The sequence below is a fragment of the Agelaius tricolor genome, unplaced genomic scaffold, assembly GCF_023055355.1.
Source record: "Agelaius tricolor isolate 1412-34295 unplaced genomic scaffold, bAgeTri1.0.p SCAF_11, whole genome shotgun sequence".
NCBI lineage: Eukaryota > Metazoa > Chordata > Aves > Passeriformes > Icteridae > Agelaius > Agelaius tricolor.
The window spans coordinates 28,412,638-28,426,913 of NW_027269271.1; the positions used below are offsets into that span (position 1 = coordinate 28,412,638).

At 44.9% G+C, this 14,276-nt stretch overlaps 1 protein-coding gene across 18 annotated transcripts in view; it reads left to right on the top strand.

Moving 5' to 3' along the window:
* NFIA (nuclear factor I A) overlaps nt 1-14,276 on the top strand; it is a 349,486-nt gene that overhangs the window by 318,152 nt on the left and 17,058 nt on the right. For 13 of the 18 annotated variants that reach the window (XM_071436867.1, XM_071436868.1, XM_071436874.1 and 10 more), the window contains one exon: nt 1,227-1,318. The exons of 3 other annotated variants lie outside the window; for them this stretch is intronic. In XM_071436867.1, the coding sequence (XP_071292968.1) occupies nt 1,227-1,318 (92 nt within the window). Of the gene's footprint in view, nt 1-1,226; nt 1,481-14,276 lie in introns of those variants that run through there. 2 more of the 18 variants (XM_071436865.1, XM_071436866.1) reach the window with 1 other exon arrangement.

A 14,276-nucleotide genomic window follows, 5' to 3' on the forward strand; every position in this document is an offset into this window, starting at 1 on the left:
ACGACTTCTAAGAGAGGTGACAATGGCCAAGGTGGAGCATTGGTCTGATTTGGCACAGCCTTAAACCAAAGGCTCCTCCAGTGTAATTCCTCTTCACCAAGCATTTGCTTTCAGAAAGGTAGAAGAGTTTCCCCCACACAGCCAACTCCGTGTCCTCTCTGAGTCTTAACTCGCTTTACTTTTCTGTAACGTTGAGGCCTCAACATTATATTTAGCCTGACTGGAATTTGGCAAGGAACTTTCCTTTTACTATTGGTTTTTTTTTTTTTGGTCTCTTCATCGGATAGTTAGGTTGTCTGGGGATTTTATTCAGCAGAATGCATTCCCATAAATATATTCAAAATAGATAGGAGCCCTCTTTGTATTAAGGCATCTATTTGCGTTATTTGAATTTAGATCTAAACATGCAAAAAACTGAGGAAGAGAGAAGATTGCTTGAGGGTTTTCAAATGAGAGGAAGACTAAAAATGCATTGAAAGCTTTTGGATGTGGAAGTACGTGGCATTGTGGACAGTTGCAGTGGAGAATATAATGCAACAATAAAATCATTAAAGTACTTCAAGTTTGGAAGTAATCTGGGTTCTTGGCTTGCATTGCATTTAATAGCTTTACATTTATGGGAGCCACTCCAGTTTTTAAAGGCAGCTTCAGCCTTCAGACTGATTGCACTTACCACCCCAGTGAAACTGCAACCCATTAATTTTTTACCGAAAGGATCTCCCTAGTTTGTCAAACACATCAAGTGAACATTTTAGAGAGTGCAGACCACAGCAGTATGAAAACCAAAACTTTATATCCAGAGAGAATGCTGGATTAGCATGAAATAAAGGGTCTGATTCTGTTAATGAGCACTTAGGTAATTTCATTGCTATACAAAACTCTGTTAAAAATAGAGATACCAGACATTCGAGTGAAAACAGTCAGGACCTGCAGAAATCTCCTGTGCCAGCCCATCATGGAAAGGCCTGCAGTGGTTCTGCCCACCCTCCCCTGAGCCCACGTTTGGGGCCATGCCCTCTCCCAGCAGCCCAGTCCCCTACGTGTTGATCCCCCCACCATTAAGCCCAAGCCTTTCCAGTGTCTCAAACCAAACTCTCGCTCTCTAAAACGTTCGCACATTTCTATGTCAAACATCTGCTTAGGTGGCTCTGAGACAGTGTGTTTTGGTGTTGTTCGTGTGCAATCTAGTGCCGCTTCCTCAACGCATGTGTCCCTTCCCTTCACAGCCTACTCGACACCCAGCACCTCCCCCGCAAACCGATTCGTCAGTGTTGGACCACGGGATCCAAGCTTTGTAAATATCCCTCAACAGACTCAGGTGGGCCGCTTTCGACTTCTCTGTTTGCCTGCAGCCTCTTCTCCTCCTCCTCCTCCTCCTCCTCCTCCTCCTCCTCCTCCTCCTCCTCCTCCAGTGTCCTCTAACGTGTCCCCGCGGAGCAGCTGCACTGCCGCTGTCACTTCACCCACATGGTCTCAGTAACTACAGTGAAATGTCACTTGCACTTTGTTTGTCTGTTGTGGTTTTTTTTTCCTTTGTTTGTTTTTGTTGTTTTTTTTATTTATTTATTTTTGGGGCTTGTGTGGTGATAACGCTGCTTTCATGACTGGAAGGACCTCTCTCTGCTTTCTAAGGTGTTGGCTCCCAGCGCGCAGTTGTTTGCTCTAGGGCCGGGGTTTCAAAGGCTTTGGCTCCAACCTGCTCCCCAGGCACTGCATTTAATTGTGTTCAGATTAGATGATAGGCAAAAATCCTTCCCTGCCAGGGTGGGGAGGCCCTGGTAAAGGTTGCCCAGAGAAGCTGTGGCTGTTCCTGGATCCCTGGGAGTGTCCAAGGCTAGGTTGGACAAGGCTTGGGGCAGCGTGGGCTAGTGGAAGGTGTCCCACGAAACAAGATGATCTTTAAGGTCCCTCCCAACCCAAACCAGTCTGAGATATGCAAAAGGAGCTCAGAGAGACCCATCAGGTAACAGTGCCCTGTAGTCCCCCAGCAGTGACTGCTCCAGTGACTTCCATGGGAAAAAAAATACTCAAATTCCTGGTTGGCCATTTGCATGGTGGGCTTTGAGCGAGCAGGAGATTTTTGTGATTGTGAGCACATCTGTTTTCCTTATGCAAAGAGAAAAAAGTCCAGTTGAGGCAGGCCTATAAAGCTGGGTTAGCTGAATTCATGGTCCTGCTATGGTCAAATCAGAAGCTCAAGTAAACATTTGTGTTTCTTTAGGAGAAGGACGAGATTTAAATGTGCTTTTTCCAAGCTGTATCAAATTCCCAGGGTCGATTAAGAAAATAGTTGTTGGCAGTTTTGTTAGCAGCTAATTTGAGACAGATGTTGAAAAAATTAAGTCTGGGCTTAATATCACGTTATCATGGGGGGGAAGGTATAAAAAAGTGAGCAGAGTTAGTGCTTTAGGACAACTGTAGTTTATAGTTTGAAGTGATTGCTTGACTACGTTGCAATTCTTTTAAAGGTCAACTACACGAAATATTTGTGATTCTGTTTTGAGCTGGTTGCAGTGACTAAAAAGCAATAATTCAAATAACTGGCAAACTGGGCATTACTACCCTTGGCTCTTGTAAGTTCTTTCAAATGGTTTATAGGCTTCTGAATAATTAGTGTGCAGATTAATGGCTGTCACATGCCACAGTAGGTGCATGAAGACAGACTCCTCGTTGTGATGGCTTCAGCACCTCCACTGTCACTGAAACACAGGTCACTCATTCCCAAAGATTTCCAGTTTACAGGGCTGCAAGCAGCTGCCTGTGAGCACAACGTGGTTTTTTTGCTGTCTGCTCTTTGTGTACAATTTGTTAGGGGCTTTAGTTTATAGCTCTGTGCACAGCACAGGTTAAACTATATCGAATCTCAAACCTTCTCTGCATTAAATAGGGTCACAGAAAGTACAGCAGCAATGCAGAGAGGGGTTTAACCCATCAGATTCTGGGTTTTTTTTTTCATGCCTTGACAAAACTCAACCTGCACCCCACTTTTCCAGCCTTGTGCTTTTATGGGGTTCATGGGTGTGACAAGTTCTCATGCACCTTCCCATTTAAATCATATTTCTCCAGTTGTTTTGGAAACAACTGGAATACACAGAAATACACTGAAATCAAGAAACAGGAATGTTAAGGTGTGCTGCTAAAGTCCTTAAGCATTTGGTCTTTTCCTTCATAGCTCAGGAAACCTGAAACCCTTTGGAGAATGCTACTTACCTTTTCCAGAAGACTTGAAAAACTCCTAGTTGGTAAATTGATTATGTAGTAAGACACAACAGTATTAAGTCTCCAAAGATATTTAAAACTTACTTGCATCCTGCAGCCTAAGTTTCCCAGATAAGTTTGTTGACTGTAAACTTTTATCCTCCTTATTTATGACTTAAATCATTTTAAAGTGCTCTAGCGTTACTTTAAGTGCTCCTCAGTAATGCAGTGTAGTGAATAACAATGCTGTACAGTGAAAAACAATACTCAAGCACAGCTTTCAATTAAAGTCTAACATGCTGCAGTGGGCAAGGAGACTGACTTCCAGTCTCTGACTCCAGCTGCATCTCCCTGCTTCTATACATCATTACACCACCACAACCCACTTGATACTAAATATATAATTTATCAGCAAACTCACTACTTATTCATGAAAGAACTCTGAAGTTGACTGTGCTTTGAGTCAGAGAAGTGAGGTAGAAGTGCTAACTGCAATGATTTGGGATTTATGTAGCATTCTTCTAAACAAAGACAGGCTTTTGTGCTCCTTTTTGCAGAGCATTAGGGTATAGAACGACCACTTAGGACATTTTCAAAACGAAAATGTAAAAACATATAGGACTGCATTATTAAAAGCAGCTGGGGTGGCTCCTTTCCATCAGGGTCTTTAGAGTACATCCAGAGCCAGGCTAAGATACAGGTCCTGAGGACCACTAACAGCCAGAGACACAGCTCCCTGAGATAGGAGGAAGCAGGGAACACTCTGAGCTTCTGGAAGTCAAGCTTAAATATAAGGGTTAAGTGACTCTTTGCTGCTGGAACAATAAAATAAAAATGAAGGCTGTATCTGAACATCTGCTTTTTAAAAACTATGGTCCAGCTACAACCCATATGAAAATATTTTGGTCAGATTTTTGGTGGCTCTGATGTTCTCTTGGTGGAACACTGCACTAGAAGCACTAGTTACACATCATCATCATCATCATCATCATCATCATTAGTCTTCAAGTGCTGCAGAAGTGAGTCTGTGCACAGGGATGTGGCAGCTCCACGGAGCAGGAGTCACAGTTCCCATACATGGGCATTCCCAGAACATTGGAATAAAATCCCAGGCAAATGTACAATGGGCTGGGGCAAGGATCATTCTGTCCTGGGCTGTTTCTAAACAACCAAACCCAGTACATGCCTTTCTGAATCATTATTAGAAAAAATATCAGTAGACATTTCCATTAGCACTATGTTCTGATTTATGTCGCCTTGTGGCAAATGTAACCCCTTAAAGGAATTTTATAGAGTTTATATAATATTCATTAAAAAGCCATCTTCCTGTGTCAACAAAGGTTGCAACAGGACAACCAGAAGAGATGGGAAATAAACTGCTTTAAGTCAGTAGTTCTGATTTGGTAACAAAAGCCCCAAAAGGGCTGTTGGCTTTGCCTGGTTTTAGCAGTTTCCAAACTTTTCAGTTGGTTTGGTTTTGCATCTGCTGCTTACACCATCCATCACTCTGCCACTCCACTCACTGCACAATTGTCCTGTCTTGGGGGTTATTTGAATCTAAATTTCTGTTTGAGCTATTAGAAGCAACACTTGACTTGGCATCCCCTGTATATGTTGACAAAAAGGCACAGGTGTTGTAACCTTTGCTTGATAAATCATTTACTTTTGCTACTTGACTTGCAAGCAATATGGGGGCATCAGCTTTTTAACTGCCTATTGCATATGCAAATCAGAAATACAGGATGCCTGGGGTACAGGGGGCTCTGGTTTCAAAAGCAAGTTGGTCTGGATAGCTCATGACTAAGTAATAGATACGTCTCTCATATTGCCAAGGACTTGCAATACAGAGAGGTGGAGGGATGGGAAAGTCCCATCACATTAATTAGGGACGAGCCTCTCGGTGGCACCGAGGTGAATAAAGGGGGCTGCATTTTGAGGTGTTTTTTTCCTAAAATTAATAGTGAAACACAGGCTATGGGCTGGGAGTGCATGCAGCTGGGAATGCCAAACCAGCAGCCTGTGGCCAGGGTTTGCCAGTCACCACTCCACATGCTGTTTGCTGCTCTCTAATGCCCTGGCTTTGCTCTAGGGTACAAAATTCCTTTAGGGATCCACATGCTCTGTACTCATCGTGCTGCAGCTCCACTTCACACTAAACATTGTTTACTATGCTGAGTCCTGTTTGCCACCTACTTAGCCTACATCTTCCTGGAAATTGTACTTGGGATGCTAAAAACAGCTCCTGAGAAACACATGCCTGCTCCATCTAATCGCTCCTACCTGCCACTGGCCCATGTGCCCTGCACAGGGAGGTTGTGAGGATGCAGGGAACAGAAACTGCCTCCTACTGCAGGAACCCAGGCAGAGAATCAACCACTTTACCCTGTGAGAAAGTGAGTCCTGTAGCCCTGACCAGCTGTTTCAGGAAAAATCCCTCTCAAGTGTAAACATGCTTTATATCAGATCCATCCCAGGTAGTTTCTAAAAACTTAGTTAAGCACAAACCCAAATATTTATTCCCTTGGCTTTCTGTAGGAAAAGATAAAACTTATTTCTAGGAGGACAGAAGTAGAAGCTCTTCCTGGTTCTGCCTTTGCACCATCCCAAAGCACAGTCAGATCCTGGATAATAAGCAAAGGCCTTGTGTTTTCACACTTTCCCTGGTGGGGCCCTAGAGCCACCCAGCTACAAGAGAGCTCTAGCTAGAGCTCATCCTTTATAGCACAAAACAACTGAAACAAAAGGCCTGTAGCCTGCCTAGAACACTGAAATAAAGTTTAAGAAAAATCCCAGAAGTCAAACAAGCTTATCTAGGCAGCAAAATAACAGGTATGGAAACCAGCAAGCTCAGCAGAACAGCCTTATAAAGACCAGGTACAAAAATGCACCCTGTGAAATACATCTTTAAAAGAGCAATATTAACTTAGGAGGGAAATCACTGAAGTTTAGCAAAGTGTTTATAGTACAAGGAAATTGCTAACTCCTTTAGATCTTTTCCTGCTCCCTGCCCTTCCCAAATGAGACAGTGGTATCTTTGTAGCTTTCTCCTTTTGGGCTTTTATTTATCTCTAAAAAAACCACCATATGCCTCAGGTGCATCCACAAACCTAATTGTACAATTACTTTCTTTCCCAGAGACAAGGCAAAGCTTGTTTTGCTTCCCCACAAGAGATTTTTTTTTTTAGAGAGCAAACTGCAACCTGCAATTTTTCACTGGCAGCACTTTAAAACAAAGGGCATGAGAAAAAAAAAAAAAAATGAGCTGTATGCTGTGTCCTGTAGGATAGCAGATGTGAGCTCTGTCAGACCAGGGGGGAGGCGAATTCCAGAGGAGAGGGTCCTTCTGTGAGAGCAGCCAGGCGCTGCTGCCCAGACACTGGAATCCGGGGAGCGTGGTGCAGGTGATGCCCCTCTCCAGGAGGCAGGCAGGGAAGCAGCCCTGTCTGTGGCAAGCCCCAGAAGTGTATAGGATCCATAGATCAAAGTCAGCACCTTGCCTGGGAAGCTGATGCAGCTCCTGCAGCGCTTCGCTCCTGCAGCTGAAACGGCGGAGCCGCTCTGTGCCCAGGTTCCATTGCCACCCTATGGAAGAAAGAAACCAGTGCACACATTTTTCTCCTCTGCACAAATCCGTGTGTGCCTGGCTTCACGGGGATTTTCCATCCCTGCTGCTCACTGCCACTGTGCCCTGCCCTTTGCCCCCTCCCAAGGGGACCCTGAGCCCCACGCAGCTCATTTCCATGTGCTTCATTAATGAGCAGCACGGGCTGCCTGGCCTGGCTGCCTGCACACCCTGCTGCCTTCATCCCCAGAGCCCAGGAATGGCACTGGTCAGACAGGCAGGACCTGCTGGCCCAGGGGACAGGGGCAGGGCAGGATTTTGTGGCGCTGTGCTGACAGCTGAGCCACCACATTGCTCCACACACGGGGCAGGGCAGGGACACCTCGAGGGGTGTGAGAGGCACATGGCAGAAAACATGAGAGGCTGCAGGAACAACACCAGGCCTTTTGTTTTGGTGGGTTTATTTTGGGTTTTGGGGGTTCTGAGCAGAGCTGTTTATAAGCCAGGTCAGAGGTACTTGTTGCCCAGAGGACTGTCCCTCCTCAGGATCAGAATACTCATGCTCAAGGCAGACACTGCTTGTGTCTGAGTGTGAATGGAGATAAAAAACTCTAACTTGGAAGCATTTGTTAGGCTCAGCCCTCTAAGAATTCCATATTCTGTACAGTAACCTCCCTAAGACAGTACATGTGTCCAATTTCAGCTGCAAAGCACTTCTAAGCACGCTTGAATGTTCCTTTTCTTTCTCTTGGCCTGTCTAGAAAATGTAGTGAGAGATTCAGAACACGATTTCCATGAAAGAATAACATCTTTAGTGTGTTAAGAAAAGAAATTTGCATAGATCAGGTATAAAAACAGAGTTTTGGGGTGTGGAACTGCTAGTTTCTGCTGAACTTAGAGGGATCACTCTGCTCCCAAACCCTCGAGGGGTCTGTGGATTTTCCCCTATTGGCAAAGGAAAGTGAGGGCTGCTCTCCTCCAAGACCTGGAGCCCCCTTATGATCACTCAAAGTTTTGATCTCTGTCCAAAAAGTTCTTTGCTGTTGCACCAGAGGCATCAGGCTACTGACACATGACCTGAATTTTGGTGCTGGGTTTCCTCTTCCACCCAGGACGCAGGAATACCATTCTGAACTTGAGGGTGGCCTGGAGATGGCTCTGAAAATGCAGTGTGAGCCTAGAGAGAGTGTGGATAGGAAATTCCACTCTCAGGTCAGTTCCTAAAAGGAGCTGAGAACAACACATGCCAAAAAGAAAGCACATATTGCTCTAGAGAGGTAAAGATTCACAGAAAACTTGCCAATGCCATCATGTGGCTGCATCCTCAAAGTGGGATGGAGCCAAATCAGTCCCAAAATGCCTGGGTTAGTCCTCAGCAGGGGAGATCCTTGTTCCTGGGCTTTTTCTTCCTCCTCCTCCTCCTTGTAGACTCTGGTGAACAGTTCAGACTCCTTTTTGGAAACCAGCACTCAGCGTCCTATTTCCAGTAGATTTAGCATAGAATTATTTACAATGGACATAGAAGAATTTCCCAAACTAAGCAATTAAACTTACTGAGTTTTCCCCCTCCTCACAATAACCAGGAAGCCTGTGTGTAAGGCTGCCTTTCTGTGGGTTTTATGGCCATTACTTACTCCACAGTGGGGGAGAAGAAAGGGAAGGAGTAAGTGTGGGCCTGGTGGGAAGAGTTGGCAAATGCAGAAATATGATGAATGAGCTGGAGAGATTTAATTTCTTCCTAAATTCTCTACAAGCTGTGTAACCTTTCTTTAGCTAAACAATTACTCTAAAAGGCAATGATTTTCTGTGTTTTCATTGAAAAGTCTTCATAATAACAATGGCCTATGTTCTCCTTCTTGAAGAACTTCTGCCAAAAAACAGTTTTCTTTTTTCCATTCAGCAGGAAACTTTCTTTTATTTTTATTTTCTCAATCTCATATTCCCCGCTAACATGGATTTACAAGGCCCACCACTTACTGCATGGGGCTGGGAAGAAGCTTCCCCTCAGGCCAAATCATTTTGGTCCATCTCCTTTGTAGGGATTCTTGCAGCTTCCTCCCAAGAGGACTGCAACCACTGTCAGAGACATAATACCAGACCCAAGTGGCCATTTAAGCTGACAAAATGTGACATTCCCTGTGTTCACAGGTCAGGGGACGTGGGAGGGGATTCCCAGATTTGTTTTTCAGCGGACAGGCAGCAGTTCTTGCTGTGTTGTGGTGGGTGCAGTTTTGGGGAGCGTGACTTTGGTGTAGTGGGGGAAAAGTCATCAGGTGTTTAAATTCATGGCTGCCAACATGAGAAAATGAGATGAGCTGATCCTCCCTGAGCCACAGGGTCCAGTTTAGGGGCTGATCCCTGCCAGGTGGAGCCTTGGAAGGGCTCTGAGGGTGCAGCATGGGCAGAGCACTGCTCACACCCCTACGTTCACACACACAAATGAATCCAGGCTAGGGCAAGGTTATGGTTCTGTGCCCCTTGCTGCTGTTGGCTGGCTTGGCTGATTTCCTGGCCACCACTGCCCACCCCAGCCTCCACAGCAGATAATGCTGTATTGGATTAGTCTGCTCGCTGCTGCATCAGGCCCACGATCAATTTATTGACTCTGTCAGAGTGGCTAGTACAGTAATTGTTACAAGAGCAGAATAGAAAGCAAGAATGTGTCCACATAAAATATAAAAATGACGTTTTGTTCGTTCTTTCCTCTTTGGCCCTATAGATCTTGATGTGTTTACACAGTGGAGAGCACTTTACTTAAGTTAATCAGCTCCTTCTACATTATTAATTGCGACAGTTAGGGCGCTACGTGGCGGCAAACGTATTATTGAGAGCATTGATCCCACGCTGATGGTGTGGACCTGGGCAGGTTTTGTATTCCTTCCCTTCTTCCCAACTGCTTGAGGGCACTATCAAATCCCATTTCTCTGACTGACAATAGACCATCGATACCATCGATCCCAGAGAGGGGCAGGAGGCTGCACAGCAGAAGGGAAGGAGTGCTCAGGGAGCCAGGCTTGGGAAGGGGCTGTTGGAAGTTGGTGATGGCAGTAATTGCATGCCTGGCCTGATTTCTCTATTTTGTAAAGAGTAATAATTTAAGAGCTGAAGTTTCCCAGGTGCTGAAAATTTGCAGAGGTGGCACGATGAGACCTTTTAAAACGCGTGCAGAATGTATACCCTTAGAAAAAAAGAAAGCTATACTGACTTTTTACAAGGGTTTTGGAAGTGCCTTTGAAAGACATTTCATGAAAGTTCAGCCTTTGCAGCTGATACCTATATGAGCCCCATAAATTCCACCCAGCCTGACAAACTCCAGTAGATGTCACATGTGACCTGGATGGAAAAGGTCAGCGGCTGAATTTATGGCTTTTGCATTTACTGGAACATTAAGATTTTTTGCCAGCTGCCATATATACTTTTTAAGAATTCTGCAATCAAAGGATTAGGACCACAGTCTACAATGAAGGTCAAAAATTAAAGGCCACAATCCCTGCATCCTTCCCAATGGATAGGCATTAAGCTACCTCTGTTCTAGGAATCACCTTTGCTTAATGGCATTAACACAGAGGTCAAGGAATGAATAAGCTCCAGAGGTGAACACTTTGCAAAATAAGACTGTCCTGCTCTGAAATTAATAGTGAAGTCCATAAAAAGGGGCCAAAAGAAGCCTTTTCTTAACAGAAAAGGAGTCCTCAGTTTGCAGAAGATTCCATGTTCCCAAGACACTGAGCATCACCTGCCTAGTGCTGGACTGTCCTAGAGAAATATAAATAACACTGACTGAGTTTTCAAAAGAAATACGGCAAAATTACCTCAATTTTGGTAAAATCTGATTATATTTTAAATTTGACAAAGGTGTCTGTTCTTAGTAAGTATTGCTAACAGCATGGGAAATTGCAACTTTCAAATTTTACCTGGTTTTAGTTTAGAACAGCAAAACACATCTCATTTTAGGCTTTTGCTTTGATAGCATTTTCTGCTTGAACAGAGGTAGAACTGGAAAAGTTTAATTTAAAACCAGGATTTAAAAAAAAAAAATCTCATAAAAACCAAAAGGCTAAACTTAAAAATATCTTCTAGGTTTCCCCTTAGGTGCTTTAGTTATTAATATTCAACTTTCAAAACAGTACTGACACTATAATCATAATATTCCCAGGCATATTCACTTGTGTGACCCAACTGTTACATCATCTATACAAACACTGGTTATTACACATGAAGAGAGATGCAGCTGAATGCACTGCAGAAGGCACTGAAATGTAATTTTAATTATGAGATACGAGTAACCAAAGTCACAACCAACACCGTGCAGCCACCTCTGAGGCTGAACACAATAATTTAGGAAGAAATTGTTCCCTCTGAGGGTGGGGAGGCCCTGGCACAGGTTTTCCAGAGAACCTGTGGCTGCCCCTTCCCTGGAAGTGCCCAGGACCAGGTTGGATGGGGCTTGGAGCAAACCTGGGATAGTGGGAGGAGGTGTCCCTGCCCTGCAGGACATGAAAAAAGACAGGCTTTAAGGTTTCCTCCACCCAAAACCATTCAAGGACTCTATGAATTTCTATATTGCTTGGAGCAGCTTTATACAACTTTAGATATCCTTTTGTGCCTTTTCTGTAACTACATCTTTTTAAATATGACAACAGAAAAACTACCTATTTTTAAAGAAAATAAAAAAGGGGGGGATAAACTGAGATACGATATTTGCATGTGGTGTTGGGTTTTTTCATCTTGGCATGTGCTAAACAATGAGATTTAAGATTTTGGAAGAACACTTTCACACATTATATTCCTTGTTTGGCTATTGCCTGGCTTGCTGGGGTTTTTTTAAGGACTTTCTTGCAATCCTTTAGGTTAAAGATCATGTCTGAGAATCTGTGGTATGGGACCCGGCTGTACATTCATTGAAGCTGATGAGAGGAGGAGATGGAAGATTTGTTATTGGCAGGAGTTTGTTTTAGAAATACAATAACATTTTTGTTTAATTATGCTTCTCTTTTGCTTATATCTATGCACAGTAGAGTAAATCTAGTCTTTTTCAGATAAGATAAAGGTTAAAATCCACATTTTCTCTATGGGGAGGGTTTGCAGTGCAGTCTTCATGTATCTGTGGAGTTTTTATTTTGTGGTTACAGGTATTAACTCTCAGTGACTCTAAAGCCATTTTCCTTGACATAGGGATGGGTTTGGGGTTTTCCCAAATTACTGGTCTTGTAGGCTAAATTTTAAAGTTTAGACCAGGTTGGATGGGGCTTGGAGCAACTTGGTCCAGTGGAAGGTGTCCCTGCCCATAGCAGGGGGTTTGGAAGATCATCTGATCTTTCAGGTCCTTTCCAACCCAAACCATTCTGTGATCCCATGATTTCCCAGCAAGGGAGGCTCCACAGGCTCTTTATAAACCCTCTTCCTACAAGCACCCAGGGCAGAATTTGTCCCAGCAGTGGTAATTTGTCCCATCAGAGCTGTTGATATTGTGTGAGTCAGAGCTCAGATTCTTCTCCTAGAATCTCTTTGGAAAAACAAGGAGTAAAAGTAGTAACATTTAGGGGGAAAAAATCGGGGGGAAAGAAAGCTGGAGGAGAGCTGTAGTTAACCATACAATGGAGCAGCTTGCTTAGGGAGTACAAAGAGCCACTTCTACACAGGCTATTTCCAGGGAAAAGCCTCACATTCAGTGACTCACAAAAGAGAAGAGGCACCTTTTGATTTTAAGTTCCAGGTTTACATTAGTAATTTTGTCTGTTTTCTCTGTTAGTATTAATTAAATTGAGATCGTTTAATTAGTATTACTAAATTTGATCATTAGTAGTAATTCATTCTGCCTGCCATACTGCACAAATATGATGAAGCAGAAATAACTAAATTGTTTAATTTAATCTCATTTAATGACTTTACACTCCACCAGGACTTTCATTGGCATCTCACAGTATGTGCAAAAATTGCTCCAAGCTAGGCCAAGACCCAACTCCCTTTAGCCAACCATGTCTAATACATCCCTCCTCATCCAAAGATGGATCATGTGCTGCAAAGCCTTTTCCCATTTCTCCAACAGAGAGCTGGCAACCTCTGGAGCCTGGGGTGGTCTTTCCCTGCCCCACTCACACAGCTCCTGTAGCATCCTGACCCCAATGGCCCCACGGATCTTTACAGGACTCATCCCTGGATGGGGTTCCCCACAGCATGATGGAAATCCCTTCATGGATCCCCACAGATGGGTCCCTGAGCACAAGCATGATGCACGACCTTCCATTTTTCTTAGAGCAGTTTAGCAAGGTACAAAGCATCAGGAAAAATGCAGATGTCAAAAGTTCCCACGTTCAGGAGAGGTTTTTTTGTTCAGCTCAATGCCCTCTTGGCTTTCTTTTTTTAAGAGGAGTTTCAGGAAGGGGGGGGTTTCCTGATGAATCCAGTCATTATTCCTCCAGCTCGCTGTCTTCTGTAATTTTAAGGTCAAAAGTGCCAGAGTTGCCTCTGTGCTCCTATTTCTGTCTGTGTTAATTTGGAGCCTGGTTTTGATCTCCTTGCCCAGTAACACCTAGGACTTGCCAAAACCCGAATTCCTCTTCCTTTTTTTGTGGTCTCCAAACCCAGCCTTGCTCTACCCACCTCTCCAAACGTGCTATTGTCTTGGCCTCCTCATCATGGGGTCCCCAGCTGTCCCTTAGCCTGGAGTGTGCCGTGCCAGCCCCACTGTTCCTGCTGCCCACATTCCAGTTCCTCCCCTGTGCCTCCCAGTCCCCACCAACCCGTCCCTCCTGCTTTTTGCCCTGCTTTGATCAGGCTGGGCACACTTTGCTGTCCCCACAGGGCCGCTCATTTGTTCACTTCACCCAGACAGAGAGCACAGGCAGGGACCTGACTTTTGAGGGGGAATTTTGGAGGGAGTGCTCACTCTCCTGTCCAGTCCAAGTTATCCTCTTCCCTCGCTTTCCTCTGTGTGCTCTGAAGTACCCTCAGGGCAGTCAGAAAAAGCAGCTGAACTACCTTGGGCAGTTGTAGGTCAACTGCCTTTTGACCCACTGTCGGTCTTCTCCCATTACAACACAGACAGCCCCTGGACATGGCTGGGGTGGTGGATGGGTCCCCTACAGCTCCACTGGGGCTGTCAGAGCCAGGATGATATAGGCGCTGAATGACCAGGGCAACGAAAGGCCACCTCAGCCTTCAACCTCTGAAGGCTGTAGTCACCTTTCCCTCCTCCTTGCTCTCCAGTGGAGAAACGGGGGAGAAAAAGGCTGAAAACTACCTTTTGTACCCCAAACTGCAGAGCAAAGAGCCGCAGCCTCTGTGGCAGCTCGCTGGCAGAGCCATCCATCCCACTGGGAGCCCTGGGCCCCTCACGCAGCTCCTGTGGCTGGGCCGGCCCGGGACGGGGCAGGGGAGTGCAGGGCGAGCCCCTGTGTGTGTGTACGTGTGTGTCTGTGCGTGTGTGCTCGGCTGGCTCGCTGCGAGCCCAGCCTGGGAGGCCCAGGCTGGGGGTTGATTTTCTTTGGATGACTTTCCCCGATTGTCTAAAGCA